Source organism: Lissotriton helveticus, chromosome 3_1 (assembly GCF_964261635.1).
Source record: "Lissotriton helveticus chromosome 3_1, aLisHel1.1, whole genome shotgun sequence".
NCBI lineage: Eukaryota > Metazoa > Chordata > Amphibia > Caudata > Salamandridae > Lissotriton > Lissotriton helveticus.
In genome coordinates this window covers 1,725,777,231-1,725,797,570 of record NC_136061.1, presented here as the reverse complement: position 1 = coordinate 1,725,797,570, position 20,340 = coordinate 1,725,777,231, and the positions used below count along the sequence as shown (strand labels likewise).

General features: G+C 43.8%; 1 protein-coding gene across 3 annotated transcripts in view; it reads right to left on the bottom strand.

Annotated features, from left to right (window-relative positions):
- The window catches only part of EYA3 (EYA transcriptional coactivator and phosphatase 3), an 860,742-nt gene that overhangs the window by 385,684 nt on the left and 454,718 nt on the right, over positions 1-20,340 (bottom strand). For 2 of the 3 annotated variants that reach the window (XM_078682511.1, XM_078682513.1), the window contains one exon: positions 2,451-2,588. The exons of the other annotated variant lie outside the window; for it this stretch is intronic. In XM_078682511.1, the coding sequence (XP_078538637.1) occupies positions 2,451-2,588 (138 nt within the window). The remainder of the gene's footprint in view (positions 1-2,450; positions 2,589-20,340) is intronic. 3 annotated transcript variants of the gene reach the window in all.

Below are 20,340 nucleotides of genomic sequence, written 5' to 3'. Positions count from 1 at the left end.
TGGGGATAATGAGAAGGGCATAACACCTTTTTAATAACCTTTAATACACATCTGAATGACGTGATAGATTGCACCGGAAAGGAAATGTTGGATACTGCCTACTACTGGCTTAGCATGAGCAGGTAGGGCAAAATAAAGCTGCTGAATAGCCAGTGAACCATGAAAAGAGGAATTGAAAGTTGCAGTCCCTGCTGTCCTGTATGACTCTGACCAGCACTGCTACCACAGCTTTGAAAAGACTGGGCTGGCTGCTAAGCAACCAGCTGTAAGGGCTGGTGCTGCCAAGGCGCAAGCCCTCTAGAAATAAATTCCTGAACTGGTGAGGAAATTGCTTTCCTGACCCTAGGACAATGGTAAAAATGGCATATCCATTAGTGATGCCTGTATGCAACAAACATCACAGTGGACCTCATCCAGGCATGTTGTGTCAGTACAACACTATGCCAACAGCTCTCCTAATGTAGTGAGTGGGATCCAGGTGAACCCAGAGTATCCCTTCTACCACACCGTAGCCATCATGCATTGTCTGGTCCAGTAAAGCCCTCAGGGACCACCGGCAAGATCTTGCTAGCCATGCTCCATATTGCATTCATGTACCTACCTAACAAAAAAACTCCACTGATGGATTTGAGGGTCAAGCTAGCAGATGAAAACATTCTTTCCCAAAAACATAAATTCTCTTACGTTCCCTATCCTGACGGCTGGCTGGAAAAATATTCAGGATGAGCTTATCTGCCCAGGCCTGACACAATCAGGTTCTCCATTGAAGAGTGTTTTGGAAGAATGTCCTAATCACTGGTGGTAAATCTATGTAGCCTGACTACAGGTCGGCCATAAAAGCTTAACTAAATGGTAGTAAAGGCTCTAAAAAAAGGACACATTGTAGGATTTCAGTCAGAACATTTGTCTTCAACTCAATAGTGGGCAACTGCAGTTCTAGAGTCTCAGCTGCTTCCCACCTAACCAAATGAGGCGCATTCTTCTATTGGTGGACCATGTGGCAAGTCCACGACCATTTCAGGGGAGGCGTCTAGCCAACTAACATTTTTCAAGTGTGGATACAAAGAATTATCGGTGTAATAAGGTGGGAGACATTCATCTCTATTGTTCATCAGCACTGGGGGAGTTCATGTGCTCCTCATGAACTGGGCCAGATGAGAATGAAGTCTATGCTGTTAGTGGAGACAAGGCAGATGTCTCAGATTATAGTTAGACTGAATGACAGGTTACACTTCAGTAATTTTGTAGCATGACATGAGTCTAAACCACACTGACGAAGTCATGAGCTTGGGACTCTCTGAGCACCTCTGGACTAATTGTGAATCGGCTCAGATTCTGGGGAAGGTGCAGAAGTGCACTCTGTCAGGGGGTGGAGAGGATTAGAGTTCCACTTCGTCATCTTATGTTTGCGCCTGGACTTTTTTGACTTACCCAAAGACTTTGAGTGAGAAGTAGACATCTCACAGGAACGCCCTCATGACCAGAGGAGACTGCGCCTGCAACATGGAACAGGAGCAAGACTGATGTTTCAACTGCAACATCTTCTTGCATTCACTGATGCAGAGTTCCACCTCCCAGTTTTGGATAGCTTTTGGATGCTTGAGGGCACACTTGTTGCACATCTTCGAGTCGTGCAAAAAGAACAATTATCACAGACACCTCATGTGGGTCTATGATTGACATCTGCTCCTGCACACTTAGCATGGCTTGAAACCTGCCATTTTCAGTGTGGATATAGTTCTATATCAGACAGTCATCATGAATTTCAAAATTGTTGGAAGATCCACAAGGTTGGTAGTGAATCGCTGGACCCGCGTCGGAAGTTGCGGAAAGAAAAGCAGGACATCAGTATGGAGGGGTGATGCTTATATGCTGCTCCATTCAGTCACATCCTGGGCAATGTGGAGTCACAAAGGAGCTCCATGATGCCACAGAGCGACAAGCAAGAGCACTGCTAAGGAAAATCTCCACGTCCAGTGTATCGCCTGGAAATGTTCTAAAGATGTTGAATCTGTGTGTAGAAGTATCCGTCAGAAACTTGTACTAAAACGTAATTACAATGCTTCTATTACTTATATGTAGTTAAAAGCATAAGCTATAAAAACAATTCAGGTGTTTGATGCCATAAAATAATCCAATCTTAATTATACGGTGAAAATTGGGAAAGTGTCACAGGGAGAGGCCATTGCCAGTTGGTATTAAAGTGTGAATTGGATGTACTGGTTAATGAAAAACTAGCTGCAGTGAGAAGATCAACTCAAAAATCAAGACAATACTGAGCCCCAGAGAAGAGGTCATGGACGACATCAGTGATGTTTCTAATGATAAACCAATTACACCACACTACAACAGCCATTTGCATATCAGTCAAGTTAAATCCCCCTTTGTCGTGTAATTAAAAGCCAGCCCACCATATCGCACAGAAGCACATAAGAACCATGCTAATTTACCTTGGGCTGGAAAGGAATAGTGTGCTGGACTGGAGTGACTGATGCTTAACCCTGCTGTACTGGTGAGAACACTGGACTGACTTGGAGGAGGAGTCTCAATTAAACCACTTTCAGATTTGACACTTGGCCACAATGCACCTGAATTGAACAAATTGGACCAATTACAAACAATACAGCCAAACATATGAGCATTCTTGCAGTCTACATTTAAACGTTATTATACACAGGTGTCACAGAATGCCAACTAACGGTTATGAAACCACAACAGGAGTCAGTCAACAAATAGAGACCCAATTTCTAATTCTTTATGTGCACTTTATTTGCAAGATCTCATTCCTCAAGATAGGGAGCAACAGCGTGAGCATCCAATTTGTTGGTACACACCTAAAAGGACTTGGTGTGGTGCTGCATTGGAGGTGCACACATACTAGAGTGTCAGCGAATGGTGGGAGGGGGTCGAGTCTGGGATAGTATAAACCCAGCAAGGCATGTGCTGATTAGGCGTGCAAACAAGTGAGACCTTCACAGCATAAGGGTTGAAGCAATCAAATTATAAAATAGTAGGTAAAGTACCCACAAATAAATTAACCCAGTTCTGACTGACTGAATCCATTAAAGCAACCATGGATATCCTAGCCTGGTCCTGCTCTAAAACACTACGATAAATTGGAGACAAGTGTAGGGATGTATGGAAATGTTTATGCTTGCTCCCTTTGCCGAGACACACAGGAAACCAGCATGCAGCCAACCCATATCAACAATACCACTTGCCTGTACTAGCCATATTCGAGGCGAGGAGAATAGAAGACCATAGAAAGATCAGCCTAAGTGAGAAGCCCCTAATGGACAAAACTGATCAGATACTTTGGCACTGCAGAGACAAGCACACATGTGCAAAAACACCTGAGTAGCAACATAGGGCGCAGAGCAGCTTGTAATTGAGGCTGCCTGGACAAGGGGGCACCAAGGTGTAGTCCATGTATCTCATCAGCACTGCGAGATAAGGAGTGCAGATACCTATGGCCTGATGCCATACTAAGTACAAGTCAATTTAATTTTAATTTTTTCTATGTAATGTGGCTAAGGCATGCAACACCCCCATAGAGTGTGTAAGACGAAACAAAAGCTAAGCATGTCTTCATAAACTATCTTAAATTATAAAAGCCACTAAATGTCACAAACAAAACAGTTCTCCCCCAGATGTAAAGAAGCAGCTAGCATCAAAAGTGCAGGAACCTCAAGAGGCCCAAAGATGAGATAAGGTGATAGTTCCATCCTTTCAAAATACAAAACAAAATCAAAATCAGATTAAAAATATGCCACAATGGAAGAGCCTGGAAATTCCAGGCAGTGCCAACCATGGGTCAAGAGAAAGGACCCGCTGTGAAATCCAATAACTCAAACTGCAAGTACAGGAAACGAAGTGCAAATACTCTTATGACAACTGAAGGAAAATGCTACTTACCAGTATGCCTCTGTTCTTGGCATGTAGGGCTGCAGAACCACACACTATTGCATTAGATCACCATCTGGTGGTGGGCCCGGATGATTACACTTTGTTGTCTTGTAAGAGTCTTTGTCTGTTGGATGACTCCTCCCTTAGATTGTAGTGCGCATGGGCATTGACTCCATCTTAAGATTGCTTTCGCCATTGGGCAAATGATGGAGTCGTAAGAGTACATATAGAGATGACCATGTATTGTTTATCTAAATAAGGTAATACTGGAACAGACACCGGTAGCCGGGGAGGCGGGTGGGCGCATGTGGTTCTGCAGCCCTACATGCCAAGAACAGATGCATACTGGTAAGTAGCATTTTTCTGTTCGAGGCATATGGGCTGCAGACCACACACTATTGCATAGATTGCGCAGCAGTTTCTCCTTTAGCGGCGACCACCCGTGTCTGTTGCAGTAGTTTGAAATAATGTTTTGAGTACAGCCAGGCCAACACTTGTTTGTTGTTTTGCCTGCACATCTACACAGTAGTGTTTTGTAAATGTGTGTGGAGTAGCTGCTTTACAGATGTCATCTAATGGTATGTTCCTTAGGAATGCCATAGATGCCCCTAATTTACGGGTAGAATGAGCCCTAGGAGGAATGGATAGAATGCGTTTTGCTTTTTGAAAACAAATTTGAATGCACTTAACAATCCATCTTGCAATGCCTGCTTTTGAAATTGGATTTCCCTTATGTGGAGGAGAAAAAGTTGTTTAGTTTTACGAAAAGGGTTTGTCCTATCAATGTAGTAGAGTAGCGCTCTCTTTACATCTAATGTATGTAGAGCTCTTTCTGCCACTGTTTGTGGTTGGGGAAAAAATACTGGCAACTCAATAGATTGATTGAGGTGAAAAGGTGAAATTACCTTTGGCAGAAACTTTGGATTTGTTTTAAGAACCACTTTATTATGATGAAGTTGTATAAATGGTTCTTGAATTGTTAATGCTTGTATCTCACTTACTCTTCTAAGTGAAGTTACAGCTACTAAAAAAGCAACTTTCCATGTAAGGAATTGTAATTCACACTTATGTAATGGTTCGAAAGGAGGACCCATAAGTCTTGTGAGAACAACATTTAAGTTCCACACTGGAGAGGGTGGTATTCTAGGAGGAATAATTCGTTTAAGTCCTTCCATAAACGCTTTGATTGCAGGTACTCTAAACAATGACAAATGTTGTCTGTTTTGAAGATATGCTGCTACAGCAGCAAGATGTAACCTGATTGAGGAATACGCTAAGTCAGATCTTTGCAGATGTAACAGATAGCATATAATGTTTTGTATGGAAACATCTAAGGGATTGATGTTATTTGTACAATATACAACAAACCTTTTCCACTTTGCTGCATAACATGCTCTAGTGGTAGGGCGTCTTGCTTCTTTAATCACATTCATACAATCAAGTGGTAAATTTAGATATCCAAATTCTAATACCTCAGGAGCCAAATCGCTAGATTGAGCTGAATTGGGTCTGGATGCATATTCTCTCCATGGTTTTGTGTTAGTAGATGTGGAGAGAGTTCTAGTTTGTGATGTGGTACTACCGACATCTCTAGTAGCGTGGTGTACCAAGGTAGTCTTGCCCACGTTGGTGCTATGAGAATCAATGTGAGAGAATGCTGCTGTAGCTTGCGTACCGCTAATGGAATTAGTGAGTGAGGTGGAAAAGCATACGCAAATTTCTTTGACCAGTTCATCCATACCGCAATGCCTTTGGATAATGGGTGTGGGTATCTGGCGGCGAAGCTTGGGAATTTGGAGTTGTGTTTTGTAGCAAACAGATCTATCGCTGGTTGACCCCACTTTTGAAAAAATGGCTAAAGAACTTGATGAAGTTCCCATTCGTGTATCTGTTGTCTTTGCCGACGTAACAGATCTGCAACTTGATTGTGAACTCCTGGTAGATGTTCTGCTAATATACAAATGTTCTGAGGAATTGCCCATCTCCATATGCTCTGTGCCAGCCGGGAGAGCTGTAGGAAGTGTGTTCCTCCTTGTTTATGAATGTAATACATTGCTGTCATATTGTCCGTCCGGACTAGTACAGCTTTGTTTGATAGGTAATGCTGAAACGATTATAGAGCTAGAAAAATCGCTAGTAACTCCAGATGGTTTATGTGGAGTCGTTTTTGTTGCATTGTACCCTGTACTGTGTGATTTTGTAAATGCACTCCCCATCCTGTGAGAGATGCGTCTGTGGTTAGTATTATCTGTGGAACAGGTTCTATAAACAAGCGGCCCTTGGAAAGTTTCTTGGTGTTCCACCATTGCAGAGAGCGATATGTCCGGTCATCTACCACCACCAGATCTGTTATTTGTTGCGGAGCCTGATTCCACTGAGTTGCCAAGCACTCTTGAATGAGGCGCATTTGTAGTCTTGCATATGGCACTATGACAATGCAAGATGCCATCATTTATTTATTTATTTATTTATGAAATTTAATAAAGCGCACGGCTACCCCCGCCGGGGGTGTCCCGGCGCTGAGGACAGGGACACGCATAAACACTCGAGCTGGTAGTGTGTTGTGGCTGGAATCTTTTGATAAGATCCAGCACAGTTTGCATTCTTGCTGGGTTGGGGTACACTATTGCCTTGGAGGTATCTATTGTAGCACCCAGATACTGCTGAGACAGGGATGGTTGTAGATGGGATTTCTTTTGATTTACTGTGAATCCCAGTTTGTGTAGCAGACATGGTTTGATGCGTGTGCTGTGCACATTGGTTGTATGACTTGGATTTTATTAACCAATCGTCCAGATATGGGAAGACATGAATGTTGTCCCTTCTTAAGTGTGCTGCTACTACTGCTAGACACTTTGTGAACACTCGAGGTGCTGTAGTTACTCCGAAAGGGAGTACTTTGAATTGGTAGTGTTGACCTTCTAGAATGAACCTTAGGTACTTTCTGTGCGATTGATGTATGGGAATGTGGAAGTAGGCGTCCTTGAGATCTAACGTGGCAAGGAAGTCTCCCTTCTTTAGCAACGGTAGAACCTGTTGTAGTGTGACCATATGAAAGTGGTCTGATTGTATGTACAGGTTTAGGGGCCTTAGATCTAAAATTGGTCTGAGGGACCCGTCCTTTTTGGGTATGAGAAAGTATAGAGAATAAACTCCTGTGTTTTGATGTTCTTTTGGGACTGGTTCTATTGCATTCTTTTGCAGTAGCGATTCCACCTCTTGTCTTAGCAGTATGAGGTGTTCCTGCGACATAGGACGCTGTCTGGGTGGTATTGTTGGAGGAGTGGACATGAGCTCCAGACAATAACCTGACTGAATTATTGGTCTTACCCACCTGTCTGTGGTGATGGAGTTCCAGACAGGTAGGAACTGTTGTAATCTCCCCCCGAGAGGAGTTGAATGGTCTGGGGGGATGGAAGGGAAGTCACTGTTTGGGAGTAGAAGTGTTGCGATTGTTTTATCCTCTACCTCTACCCTTATTGTTGTCTCCTCTATAATATCCTTTATTAGGTGAGGTTTGGTTGGGCGCTTTAAAAGAAGAGGAAGTATTGTCTGTTTGGAAGCCCTTAGAGGCGCCCCTATATGAGGAGCGACGAAAGGAAGGTCTATGGGCTTGTGTTTGTAAAGCTCCCATGGATTATGCTGTGTATGTATCTTTTTTCATCTTTTCTAGTGCACTATCAACTGATGGACCGAAAAGATGTTCTTGGTCAAATGGCTGGTTTAAGATACTGGCTTGTACTTCTGGTTCAAACTCAGATATGCGTAACCATGCATGTCTACGCAACAATACCCCTATGTTTATTGCTCTAAAAGCTGTGTCTGCTGTGTCTAGTGCTCATCTTATGGATGTATTTGTAATGACTTTGCCTTCCTGTATTAGGTCAGAAGCCTTGGTCTTGTATTGTTCTGGCAAGTGTTGAATGAGTGACTAACTCCTCAGAATAAGCTCTATCATATCTTGCTAACAAAGCTTGAGTGTTCGCAATCCTCCAGACATTAGCAGCTTGTGAAATGGTGCGTTTTCCCGAAGCATCTAAAAGCTTAGACTCTTTCTCAGGAGGTGGAGCATCTCCTGTTGTCTGCGAATTAGCTCTTTTTCTTGCATTTGACACTACTAGTGAGTCTAATGGCAACTGTCCTTTAACGTATGCTGGATCAGTTGGAGTCGCTATGTACTTTTTTTCTAGTCTGGGATTAATTACCCTTGCTCTGACTGGGTCCTTAAATATTTCAGGTGCATGTCTTACCACTCCAATAAGTATTGGAAGTGTGGTTGTGGTCTTATGTGATGAAATTAAAGTGTCCATTAGGAAATCTTCTTCCATTGTATCTGTGTGTAGGTCTACCCCATGGAAAGTGGCTGCTCTATGAATGAGCTGCGTAAACCCAATAGTGTCATCTGGGGGAGATGGTCTAGATCTGGTGCATTATAATCTTCCCATGGGTCACCTGATGGCCCAGAAATATCATCTGGGTCATTAATGTCATCCATGTGATGTTCACTCTGTATGTCCTGTGAGTAACTATCCCCATCATCCTCACCTTGTGGTATAAGGCTATGTGTACTAGATGGTGAAAATACAGGAGAATTTTCTACTGGTACTTGTCTTTCTGGTGAAGGGATCCTCATTGGTGAAGTTTGAGCATGATTTTATAGAGGAACTGTCGGTGTTTTAGGATAGTCCATTTTCCTCTTTTCAGGCACAGAAGTGATATGTCAAGTCTTTGGATTAATATGAAGTGTTTTTTGCTTTGGATCAGGTTTAAAAAGCTCTTCTACTGGCAAATCTTTTGTCGGCGTCGATTTATATGGTATGGGGCTGAAATGCTTAGGTTTAACAGTGTCCATTGTCTTTGGAGCAGATTTTGGTTTCGGTTCCGAAGACTTTTTCCTACGATCCGTGCTCTTTGGAGCCGGAGTTTTTGTTCCCGGAGTATTTTTCGACTCATCTACCTTCGGAGCCGAAGTATGTTTCGGTACTGGAACCTTCTTCGGGTCCACTTTTTTCAGAACCAGGGTGGTTTTCGGTTCAGTAGCTTTGGGAACCTCTTTCGGTGCCGAACTTGCTTTCGGTTCTACCACTTTCGGTACCGAAGGGTGCTTTGGTGCCGGTGTTAATTTTGTCTTAAGGACCTCCTGCTTTTCGGGACTGACAGACTGACTCGAGCCCGAGTCGACTGGAGCCTTTTTTGTATTCTTCGCTGCGGAGCCAGAAGGCGGGGCATCAGAAGGTTTTGGTCAGTGTGCACCTTGACATGGAGGTGGAACCGAAGCCTGTCCCGGTATGGTGGGGTGAACAGGGCCGACGTCTGTACTCACGACCTGTTGACCAGCTGGAAGATCTTAATCTCCGGATTGATCCTCGACTCCAGAAGCTGAATCCTGTGCTTCGGAAGCGATGTCTTCGTGCTGTTGTTCTTCGGCGTCTACTTCAATTGGAACCTCATCTATGATGAGGTCTGGTGTCGACGAAGATGACTGCGCCATTACTCTTCGAGCTCGACGGTCCCTGATTGTTTTCTTGGACAGGAACGAAGCGCAGGCCTCACAGACTCGACTCTCGTGCTCTGGAGATAAGCAGAGATTGCAAACCTCATGAAGATCGGTGTGAGGGAATTTGTGTCCACACTGAGGGCACTTTTTGAAGGGTGTTCTTTCCATGAGCCAAAGGCACAATGGCGCAGTTGGGCCCGACGAACGCTGGAATCGAGAAGTGAAGTCTCTATTCGACGCTGGTTAACCGAATCAAAGTCGACAACGATGCCGATGGTATTTTGATTGATTAATGGATTCGAAAAGAGATCGGTAACGGGACCGAACGATTAACACATCCGAGCCCGATCGCGGAAAAAAACAATCTGAAGATGGAGTCGATACCCATGCGCACTACGATCTAAGGGAGGAGTCATCCAACAGACAAAGACTCTTCCAAGACAACAACAGACAAAGACTCTTCCAAGACAACAACAAAGTGTAATCATCCGGGCCCACCACAAGATGGTGATCTCATGCAATAGTGTGTGGTCTGCAGCCCATATGCCTCGAACATAAAGTTATCAAAAATGTACCCATAGCTCACAAACATGAACACAGGAAAACCCTTGGTCGTGTAGGGGATAATTGGCATCCTTGATGTGAGCCATGGTGGATACCATTGGTTTATGCGCAGACAAGTAATCAAGGACTAACAAGATCACAGACATAAGCTGAACCCATTTGAAGAAAATGAGGTTGATATTCATCCATCACGTCACATCCCACAGGAACATTCAAACTCAATCAGGTGCTTTTCTCCATCTTATACGACTGCCACTATTTAAATAAAAATATTTTTCTCAGTAAAACAAAGGTTATGTTATAGTCCTATGGGAGGTGATGTTTCATGAAGGCACACATCTGAAAGGTGAGGCCACGTATTCAAGAGTATCTTATAGCCAATGTGAAATATGGTGGACAGGTTGTGGTTTCAGTCACAGTCTGATAAATCTAGCCAAATACTGCAGCAATGCTAGCAATCAACACCTTAAACAGGCAGCTCCTTCTGAATCAGGCGATAGGGACTCAATTGGACACTAGAACTAAGAGGTTAGGGGCAAAAGGGTTGAGTGTTTACAACCTAAAATAAAGATACCCTTATGATCAAGAAGATGATCGGTTCCTCTCTTAACTATGAGGCCGAAGCCTAGTAAAATCCTTCAGGAGCCACATCTGCTGTGTTACCTGGCTGACAGGGTGTCAATTACCACAAAGTATCTGGTCATAAAGACATTTCGCGCTAGGTGGAAACAACCTGTGGCCTGTATCAATACACAACTATGAGCAACTCAGCAGAGGGGGATGCAGATGTTAACAATAGATGTTGAAGCAGTCATCCTCAGCATCTGAATAACCCAAGGAAATGGTTAATCAGATGCCCTCCTCCACTTTTTCCCCACACAGCCCTGAATATTGATACATGAAAACGAACCCAATAGACCCAATAACTACAATAGAGAAAGGGTTTATTAGGACTTCAAAAGAACTAATACTGGCATTAATAACTGATTAAATACCTCTCCCCCCAGCTGAATAAAGATCCATACACTCCCAAAAAGTAATACTGACAGTAATACTGATTGAAGTGGAGATAGGTTCCTTTTATTCACTTAGTGGGAAGGATCACTAGAAGTCTTTAGTCTGAAAATCTAATCGCAAATCCACCTATGACAGAGGCTTGTCATTTGAACCCAAAGGACAGACTAGAGTGTAATTTCCTAGTTCTAAACAGCTTGAGTCTGCAAAAAACATGGTGGCCATAAACTTCAGTCTTGTAAGAGCAGACTAGAACACTCTATAAGAAAGAGTGAGCACTAGAGAGGTGACTAACAGGAATAACACCCAAGGTGAAAGACACCAGTGGACAACTGCTAAATCTACAAGAAGAATTAGATTCCTGGAATTTAGGGCAAATGAAGCTGAAGGTAGTGCCTGAATAAATAACATCAAAGTAGTTGGCGTATCAAAAGGGACAGAGGGGCCCAGTAATGAGCTATTTCTAGAGGAATAGTTGAGCTCCATAGCAGCCCTGAAGATTCTTTACAACATTTATCTGTTCAAAGGCACATGCAGCTGTTGTCCGTCTTTCATTGTCAGGGTTCACCTGCAAGCATTCATAGCCAAATTACTGAATTGTGATCAAGACATATTACAAAATGACCCCTTCACAATTGACAATGTGAAAATTCTAATACTTCCAGATTCATCATGGGCATCCAGCAGCAACATAGAATAATCTTTGCATAGCAATGCTGCATTTGTTTTACCATAATAATTCAAAACATCACAGTCCCAATTACAACACTCGCATTTGGTTCAGGAGAGAGTATGTAAAAGAGAAATCCAAGTATGCCCACTTTCACCACTGCCATGCTGCAGATAGCCAACTGGTCATGAGCATAGAGAGTGGCACAAAGTCTTTTATCCAGTAGTGGTGCAATGTTATCATGCACCAGTTTGTTCATATTGTCAAGGCCTCTATTGACAAATATCCTCAGATACTTCACTTGAAATTGTTTCCATGTAAAGGGCAAGGAATGTAACACCACATGTGTGGTAGTAGGGGGGTCACAGAGAGAGCTTCATATTTGCACCAGTTTACACGGTACCCAGAGAAAACAGAAAATAGTTGATCTGGGTCATCAAAGCCCTTGCAGAATCCAGTGGCAAAGACAAAGTTATCAAAATCCATTGTCTGCATAATAAAGTGCTTTTTGGTCCCCCTTGATAGTGGTGATCGCTAGGATGGTGTTGTCTTTCCTTATGGCCATGAGTTCAAGGCAATAAGAAACAATGTGGAGGGGGTGGCGAGCACCCACTGATGTGTACCTCTGTGTATGAGAAAGTAAGGTGAGGAGAATCCCCCACTGGTGACAGATGCTGTTTGGTGACTGTACAGACCGCAGACCACAGTAAGGAAATTAGGACCCAAGCTCATGCTTTCCATTGTGTGAAAAAAAAATCATTCTACGCGATTTAACACTTTTTTGGCATTCAAAGACAGTAAAACGTTCTTGTCTGCATCCTTCTACGCTTGCCATAAGATATGTGAAAGGGTGCAAAAATAGTTGGCAGAGGTGCGGCCTGGATGAAGCCTCCTTTTGATGAATGAATTAGATTGAATGCGCTTCGCCAGCCTAGTAGCCAACACTTTCTGAAGATTTAGGATGTGGATGATAAGTGATATGGGTCTATAGCTAGGGCATTCAAGTTTTCGGGATTAAGGAAATTCATCTCTGGAGAACGCTTTGGGAACGTGTCCAAAATGTAACATTTCCCCAAAATCTGACTACAGCAAAGGAACTATCAAGTGCTTAGTAGTTTTATAAAATTAAATGGGGGGGCAGTCTTCCTCTGGAGCCTTGCCTGCCACCACACTATCAATGGTCATCACCATATCGCCTTCCGAGATGTCTATCTACAATGAATCCCATTGTGATGCTTTAAGTCCCTCATAAAATGCGTTCCAGCATCTGAAGTATTCTGCCCTTCAGAAGTGTACAGGGAGGTATACTATGCCTCAAATTCTGCTAATATGTCCAATGGATTGGTTAGGCGTTCCGATCGCCATTACAAAGTGCAGGTATAGATATGCTGGGCTCCAACTGCGTAGGCTGGAGTGCCAAAAGTCTTGCAGCTTTGTTTCCCCATTCATAATGTCTTTGACGGACCTGAAAAAGAGGTTATTCAGGTCTGGGAATTTACAGGGTATTCCGGTCATATACAGCTTTGATGAAGGTGCAAAGATAGGTTTGAGTCGGAGACTGAGCCTATGTGGACGTGGTGGTGCAGGTTAGGGTTTCTAATCAGATTTGAGATTGTCCGGCTCCATGCTTAGCCAAAGCAAAACACAAACATTTCTCTCTAGGGGTAAGCTTCTGCCAATCCAAAAAAAGAGGTTCCACACAGATATGATACAGTGCCCTTATAAATGTCTAGCATCCATATAAATGGAGGTAGGAGCAAAGGCATTGTGGTCTTTGGCGTCTTTTTAATGGGTGGTGCTCATAAGCCTTGGGCCATGGGGCAGCGCAATGGTGTGCAAATCTAAAGCAATCTCTAAAAGATCATGGTCTGATAACCCACACAGGAATATGGAAGATGATAGAAATCTATTCGAGTACGTGTTCCATGAGCACATGAAGTGAGCGTGTAGTGTCGGGTAGCCGAATGAAACCTGCACCATAGTTCGATCAGGGCATTGCCATGAATAATAACAGTCTGTATGCAGCAATCCCTACTATGTCGGGTATTGGGTTTCCCTCAGCCATCTAGGATGGGGTCCTGGGCCACATTCAGTCGCTCCCTACGAGCACCTTTGTCTTACCAATGGAGTCAAAAATCTGTGCCCAACTTGCGAGGAAATCTACCCAGAAACCATTGGGGAATATACTGAGCCCATAACAAGACGGGTGTCTTGGATCTTAAGTTTAACAAAGATTTAGCACCCATTTACATCTATCTACTCCTTCAGAACCTCAGCAGGCAGAGATTTACAGAGTAGAATATCCACACCACTCTGCCTATGGTTAAGAAAGGAGTCCTTTAAAGCTATACCTAGGTGTCTAGAGCTCAGAGAGAGAGGATTTGTTTTAGGTTTTATATAATGTGTCAGCCATTTACATTGGGGGATGTGATGGACATTGGTTTTGTAGTGGGTGTAGACATAGTGGGGAGAAAGGGAGTATATCGCAGCTGGGAAAATAACTTAACTAGGACACAGGAGGCCTTGCGAAGTACACCCGCCCTCTACATAATGGGGATAGAGAGAGGGGGAAGAGTTGTATGAGGGTGTTCTCAACAAACATGGGTAAATGGGTGACTCAATTGGTAAATATCAAGCAGGGGCAGAAGGGCTGCAACCTAGATCAGCAAGGGTATGCAGGTAAGGTAAATAAAATGAAATAGAAGCAAGAATGTGTGAAACAGTATGGGATTCAGCGAGCATGTACCCACACCTAAGTGCTATTCTTTGCCTCCTCTCCTGTAATAACACTCAAGACATAGTACGTACTTTGTCAAACATTGGAATGGGAGAGTGCTTCTTCCCTGTGCTGCAATGGGAATTAAGGTTATTTAGAGAGGTCAGATCCCGAGTCAAACTTTAACCCGGAGGTCTCTGGTGGCATCCCAAATGAAGGCACTGCAGCCCCTGAAAGAGCCAGAGGTGGAGGCGGAGATCAACCAATACCGAAAAAAGGGCAAACCAATATGTAAGCCAAAAAGAGCATGTTAATAGACATGCAACGGTAAGTACAGTCACCAGCCAAGATTTTGTGAGATCTGTGCTGCCAGTTGAGTTAGAATACGTAACCAGTGGGAACATATATCTTATGTTCATCACACATTGCACAAGACAACACTTAAGTAGCCTCACAAGAATATGTCAATTGGTGATTGTGAATGCAGCCACAGGGGTAATGGAAAAACATTATGTATAAAAATCATTTTTTCGATTACACACCCACTGAGGTTACTACTACCCTACAAAAGGACTTTGGCTGCCTAGCATTCTCCTGTATGAGCTGGGAACAATTTTATGTGCCATGCTCAGTAAGAGTGAGATGCCCACTGCATGTTGCTTGATATACCGGGCCAAAGGGGAATTATTTCTAAACAAATCCTTAAATGAAAAAACAATTCACTGTAGAAAGATTAAAGTTAAAGTTGTTGTTAGTATTGGTTATAATACCTAAATTTGTATATGAAAGAAAACTGAAATTCATTAAAAAAACAGTTACAATGAAGTTATGGTTACATAACAAAAACACACTACTTAGTGTTATAACTGCAATTCCAAACGACCATATATACCCCTGCAATCCATAAGTTGCGCACCAACTCAGCCATTCATCATACACTTATGTCAGCGCAGAAGGGGCTCCTGGACATCTAGCATGGTGGTTGAAGTCATTTGCCGCTGGTGTCTTCGGGTCCGTACTACTTTGACACTGCAAACTGGGCCACATACACCCCTTCTGCACTTGACTCACATAATAAGCAGTCAAAGGCTTCTGAGGGTGGTAGTAATAAGTGAAGGAGCTCAGAAATCACCAATCAAAAAACATAATAATGTACCTTCTCCCCTCCCTAGTGGTTTCTAATGTCTACAGTCGACGGTATATCGCATAGGTATTAATCAACTATAGGTGTGATTCACCCTGGGTTACCCCCCCCACTGGCTAATGCACAGATCAGTTGGGATGGCTTTCTGATAAAAAGAGTACACACGGGGAAAAAGCAGATTCCTTTGCGTGCTCAGTCTCATTTGGATTACAGCTACACCTTACTTTACCAGCTCCAGTGAAGCTGGTGGGTGAATTCAGCAAATATGTTCCAATATCAGAGGCTTTGCTGATGGCAGGTTGCGACTGCATTTTACTCGGGTCGTGGACTGCTGGGTGATTCAGAGCAGCAGCCCTGCATCCCGAAGTTAATCTATACCAGTTGTAGCCTCCCAGGATAGATGCACATGGGTGCTTGAATACAGCAGTTACACTTCTGGGTGTTCAGCAGATACTCCTCTTAGCAGCTGCAAGCTCCAGGATAAGGGCTTCTGCATTGATGGTAATTGTGGCTCTCCTTGTGCTAGTTTTGATGTTGAGCAGCACCAGTCTTTCTGGCACAGAACAACCAGAGACATGATGTTTCTTACTAGAATGTTTTGGTACGATTCACAACAGGAACTTCTCAGGAGACTGGGATACTCTGTACAACATGGGTTACTCATTGCTTCGCTCCTACTGGGGGTCTGTTTCTTCTGCAAGTTTCTCACTACAGAAACCAGCTGGGATTATCTTCCTTGTGCAGCTGCACTCCTTACCTCTCTCAGCAGGTAATAGGCTTTTATATAGCAGAGTTCGTTAACTTCTTCATCAAGAGGTGCAGACTTCTGGAGACGTCCCCTCACCTCTGGGGATTTAGCCATCATCTAGATAACTGCCCTGATTATAGAGCAGTCCTTTGAGTACTCTGCTGTAATCCAGTTCCATGTTCTGACTAGTAAAAGGGATTCTCAGCAAAGTGTTTTGCGTCCCACGTTTACACTCATTTTCTAGACAGAAGGTGGGGATCCACTGCAGAAGGCTTTGGGATCAGTCTGGGTTGAATCTCTTTCAAATGTAATTTTCTGGCTGTTCTACGGGAACAGTTTTTGGGCAAGGTGATGGCTCTCGTAGCTGGTTGCAATGATGCAGTCCCACCCCTTGCCCCTTCCATCTACCAGATGCAAGTACTCTGTAAGAACTATCTGATGTTATAGGATCCACACATTTTCAATACCCAGGAGACACTACAACATGGGCATGCTTGTTTTCTCCACATTGAATAGGCCCCCGAGCTTTTGTTGGAATAACTACTAGGCACCATGGAGATATATATATATATATATATATATATTGGACCTGGCCTCGTGGCGTGGTCCCCCCCCCGACCCTCAGCGCCCCGACAGTTGTCCTTGTGCAGCAGAAACCCCTGGTTGTCCCGTCCCCTGTATGCCACGTTCCCTACAGGACCCTACCAAACGGACGACAATCCCCGCATCCCGCCATCTATCTTCCAGGTACCGGGCGCCCAGAACCCGCATCATCCCAGAGGGCCCCGGTAGCCATCACCCTTCCCGAGATACCTGACTCCATAGCCCCCTGCATGGCCCCAGCGAAACGTAGGCGTCAGACGCGCCATGCCCGGCTGGGGGGTGGAAGGTTCCCTCTAAGGAAGATAGGACAAAAGGGTTTCGATTACACCTCCGGCCTCCCCTGGGAGCCTGGTTTCCCTCACACCTCTGGCCTCCCCCTGGGGACTAGTTTCGATCACACCTCTGGCCTCCCCGAGAGCTGGCTCCAGGCCCTGATAGGCGTCTGGAAATCCCCGGACGGATCTTCAAAGGATCAAAGAGCCAGCCGGCAGGAAACCCCGACGATCAGCCCCGAGGCATGAGATACCCGCCTGCGAGGGTCCAGACTTCAAAGGGGAACCGGACTATAACAAGACTCGCTCTAGAACTAGCCGGCAGTTGAATCCTGGAGAAGAGAGCCCTGCGGACCTGGTCGCGGCTCAGCCATTTTGAGAAGAAGATCGATATTGGAACTTTGTAACTTGTGCGAGCCCTGCTGACGACATCGCGTCTCATCCTTTTGGAAAACGACATTCGTGGAACATCTTGAGCCCTGCTGACGTGGTTGCAGCTCCCCAAAAACTCAGACACTCCGTTTACTCCGGATCGGGCACTGCTGACTGTCGCGGCTCGAGGAGTACTCTGGTCCGGCTGGACCATCGACGCTACCTGTACGACCTGGCTCGAAAAGAAGTGAGTGGAGCAGCAGTACGGCCCCCTTCTACCGTATCCCCCGGCTCGAGGATTGAGAGCTGTGTGCAGGGTACGCTTTGTACTGGTCCCAGTACCGTGACTGTCCCGCATCCCTATTCCTCGCAAGAGACTCTTTACGATCCCTAGATCGCCTTGTAAATACGTACTTGTTACCTTATATCTACTGTTTGATAAAGAACCTTGTATACTGAACTCTACGGTGTGGTGTCCGTTTATAAGTGTGGGGGAAGCGCAGTGTGTACGATCCTAGATACGAAGTCCTCCCCTGTGAGGGCCTCCCGCCAGTGCTCGGCAGCGTTCCTAGGAGAGGTGGGTCACGGGGTGGTCGGGAGAGCATATCCTGTCCCCCTAGGATCGCCCCTTCTAACAATATCTATATATATTATTATTATTATTAAAACCATTTATTAAGCGCCTGGTTACCCAAAACAGAGTGTCCCCGCGCTAGACACTACACAGAAAGCTAAGAGGACAGAGCTGGGGAAGGCCACAAAAACAAGAGAGGCACAAAGATTAGGCCTGAGGAAAGAGAAGAGTTTTGAGCTTTCTTCGAAACATACTCTCGGAAGGCTCCATCCGGAGACCAAGCGGGAGCTCATTCCAGTATTTAGCCGCTAGAAATCTAAATGAGCGTCTGCCCATTCTGGCTTTATTAATTTTCGGAAGTTTCAAAATCATTCTGCCAGCAGATCTAAGATCTCTGGTAGGGCGGTGTATAGTCAGTAGATTTTGAAGATAGGCTGGGCCTTTGCCTTGAGCTATGCGATGAGCGTAGCACATGGACTTAAATTTGATACGCTCTCTTATCGGGAGCCAGTGAAGTTTGTATATATATTCAATAACTCCTCCTTTTCAGGAACAAATGGGTCGCACACCCAAAGCAATGCTTAATCTTGTATTTATTTGTATTCAGGCATACAAGATCAAAATATTGGGAGCAAAACCGCCCAGCCCCACAGTTCCAACCACGAAGAACAAGAGGGAAAGTAAGGCAATGGCCAGGGAGAAGCACATCAGAAGAGGCAAAAGAAACAAATGTGGTGAAAGAGCGAACAGGGGTAGAAACAAGGAACATGCGCCAGAGGAGGAAATAAGTTCGGATGAGCTACAAGTGGTGAACTTATCGGACAGACATCTGAGTCCGATTGAAATTAAGCTATTGAAGAGAGGGATTAACTTTTGTCCTAAAAGCCATACGAATTTAGCACAGGTCAGGATTGATCTATACCTATATGTGAGAAAAATTAAACTGGCAAAAGCTTTTAAAGAGCACACTCTGAAGGAAAGATCAAAAGGCCAAGCTGAAACAGACGCTGAGAATTTACAACTAAAAGACACTGAAGGTTTTTTAACTTTGATGAACTTGGATTCGGTATCTGAGGAGGATTTGACATTGACACAGGTGGTAACCCAAAGTGGGGCAGGCTTAAGTGGAAAAAAGCCGAAATCTAAATTTTACCCACAACTAGGACCAGGGAACAAAATTGATTTATTTCAGGAATCAGTAATACAAGACCTATACAAGGTAAAATGGAATAAAGACAATGACAACCTAACAAAAGAAGAACGTTGGGCATTGAAAAACTTAGCGGAAGATGATCGAATTGAAATCAAAATAGCTGATAAAGGTGGGAATATAATCATCTGGGATCGCACTGCCTACATGAATGAAGCATTTCGGCAACGCAAGGACACAAGATACTATGAGAGACTAAATCTAAATCCTATCTTGGAAATAAAATCAAAGATTGATGGGAAATTATCAGAATGGGAAAAGGATGGCTTAATTGATGCAATGGAAAAGAAATTCCTAACTGTGACACACCCGATAATGGCAACAATTTATTTTTTGCCCAAAATACATAAAGATCAGAAAAAAAACCCTGGAAGACCGATTGTCTCCGCGAAAGGATCATTATTGGAACCAATGGCAGAATACATTGACCACTTCCTAAAACCTTATGTGGAAAACTTGAATTCTTATATCCAAGACACAAGTGACATTTTACGAATCCTACAAAACACGCCTTGGCAAGATTCATATCATCTCATCACGATGGATGTTGTTGGATTATATACAAATATTGACAATGAAATGGGAAAACAAGCTTGCAAGTATTTTCTTGATGAAAGAAGTCTACAATATAAACATCATAATGAAATGTTGTTAAGAATGATTTCGACTTGCTTAGAGGACAATATCTTTACGTTTGGAGATGAAATTTTCAGACAACGCAGCGGGACGGCGATGGGATTTGCCTTCAGTCCCAGTTACGCATGTTTAGCGATGGGATGGTGGGAGCAAGAGATAGCCTGGAACATTACTAATGAGATGGCAGTCAACAAAGTCATCAGTTGGAAAAGATTCATAGATGACCTTCTAATCATATGGGATGGAACAGAAAAAGAATTTCAGGAATATTTCCATATACTGAACCACAGTACTAAAAACCTAAAGTTCACTTACAACATCAGTAAAGACAGAGTCATCTTTTTAGACACAGAAATCTATATCAGGAATGAGCAGGTACATACAACTCTGCATAGGAAATCCACCTCTACGAAC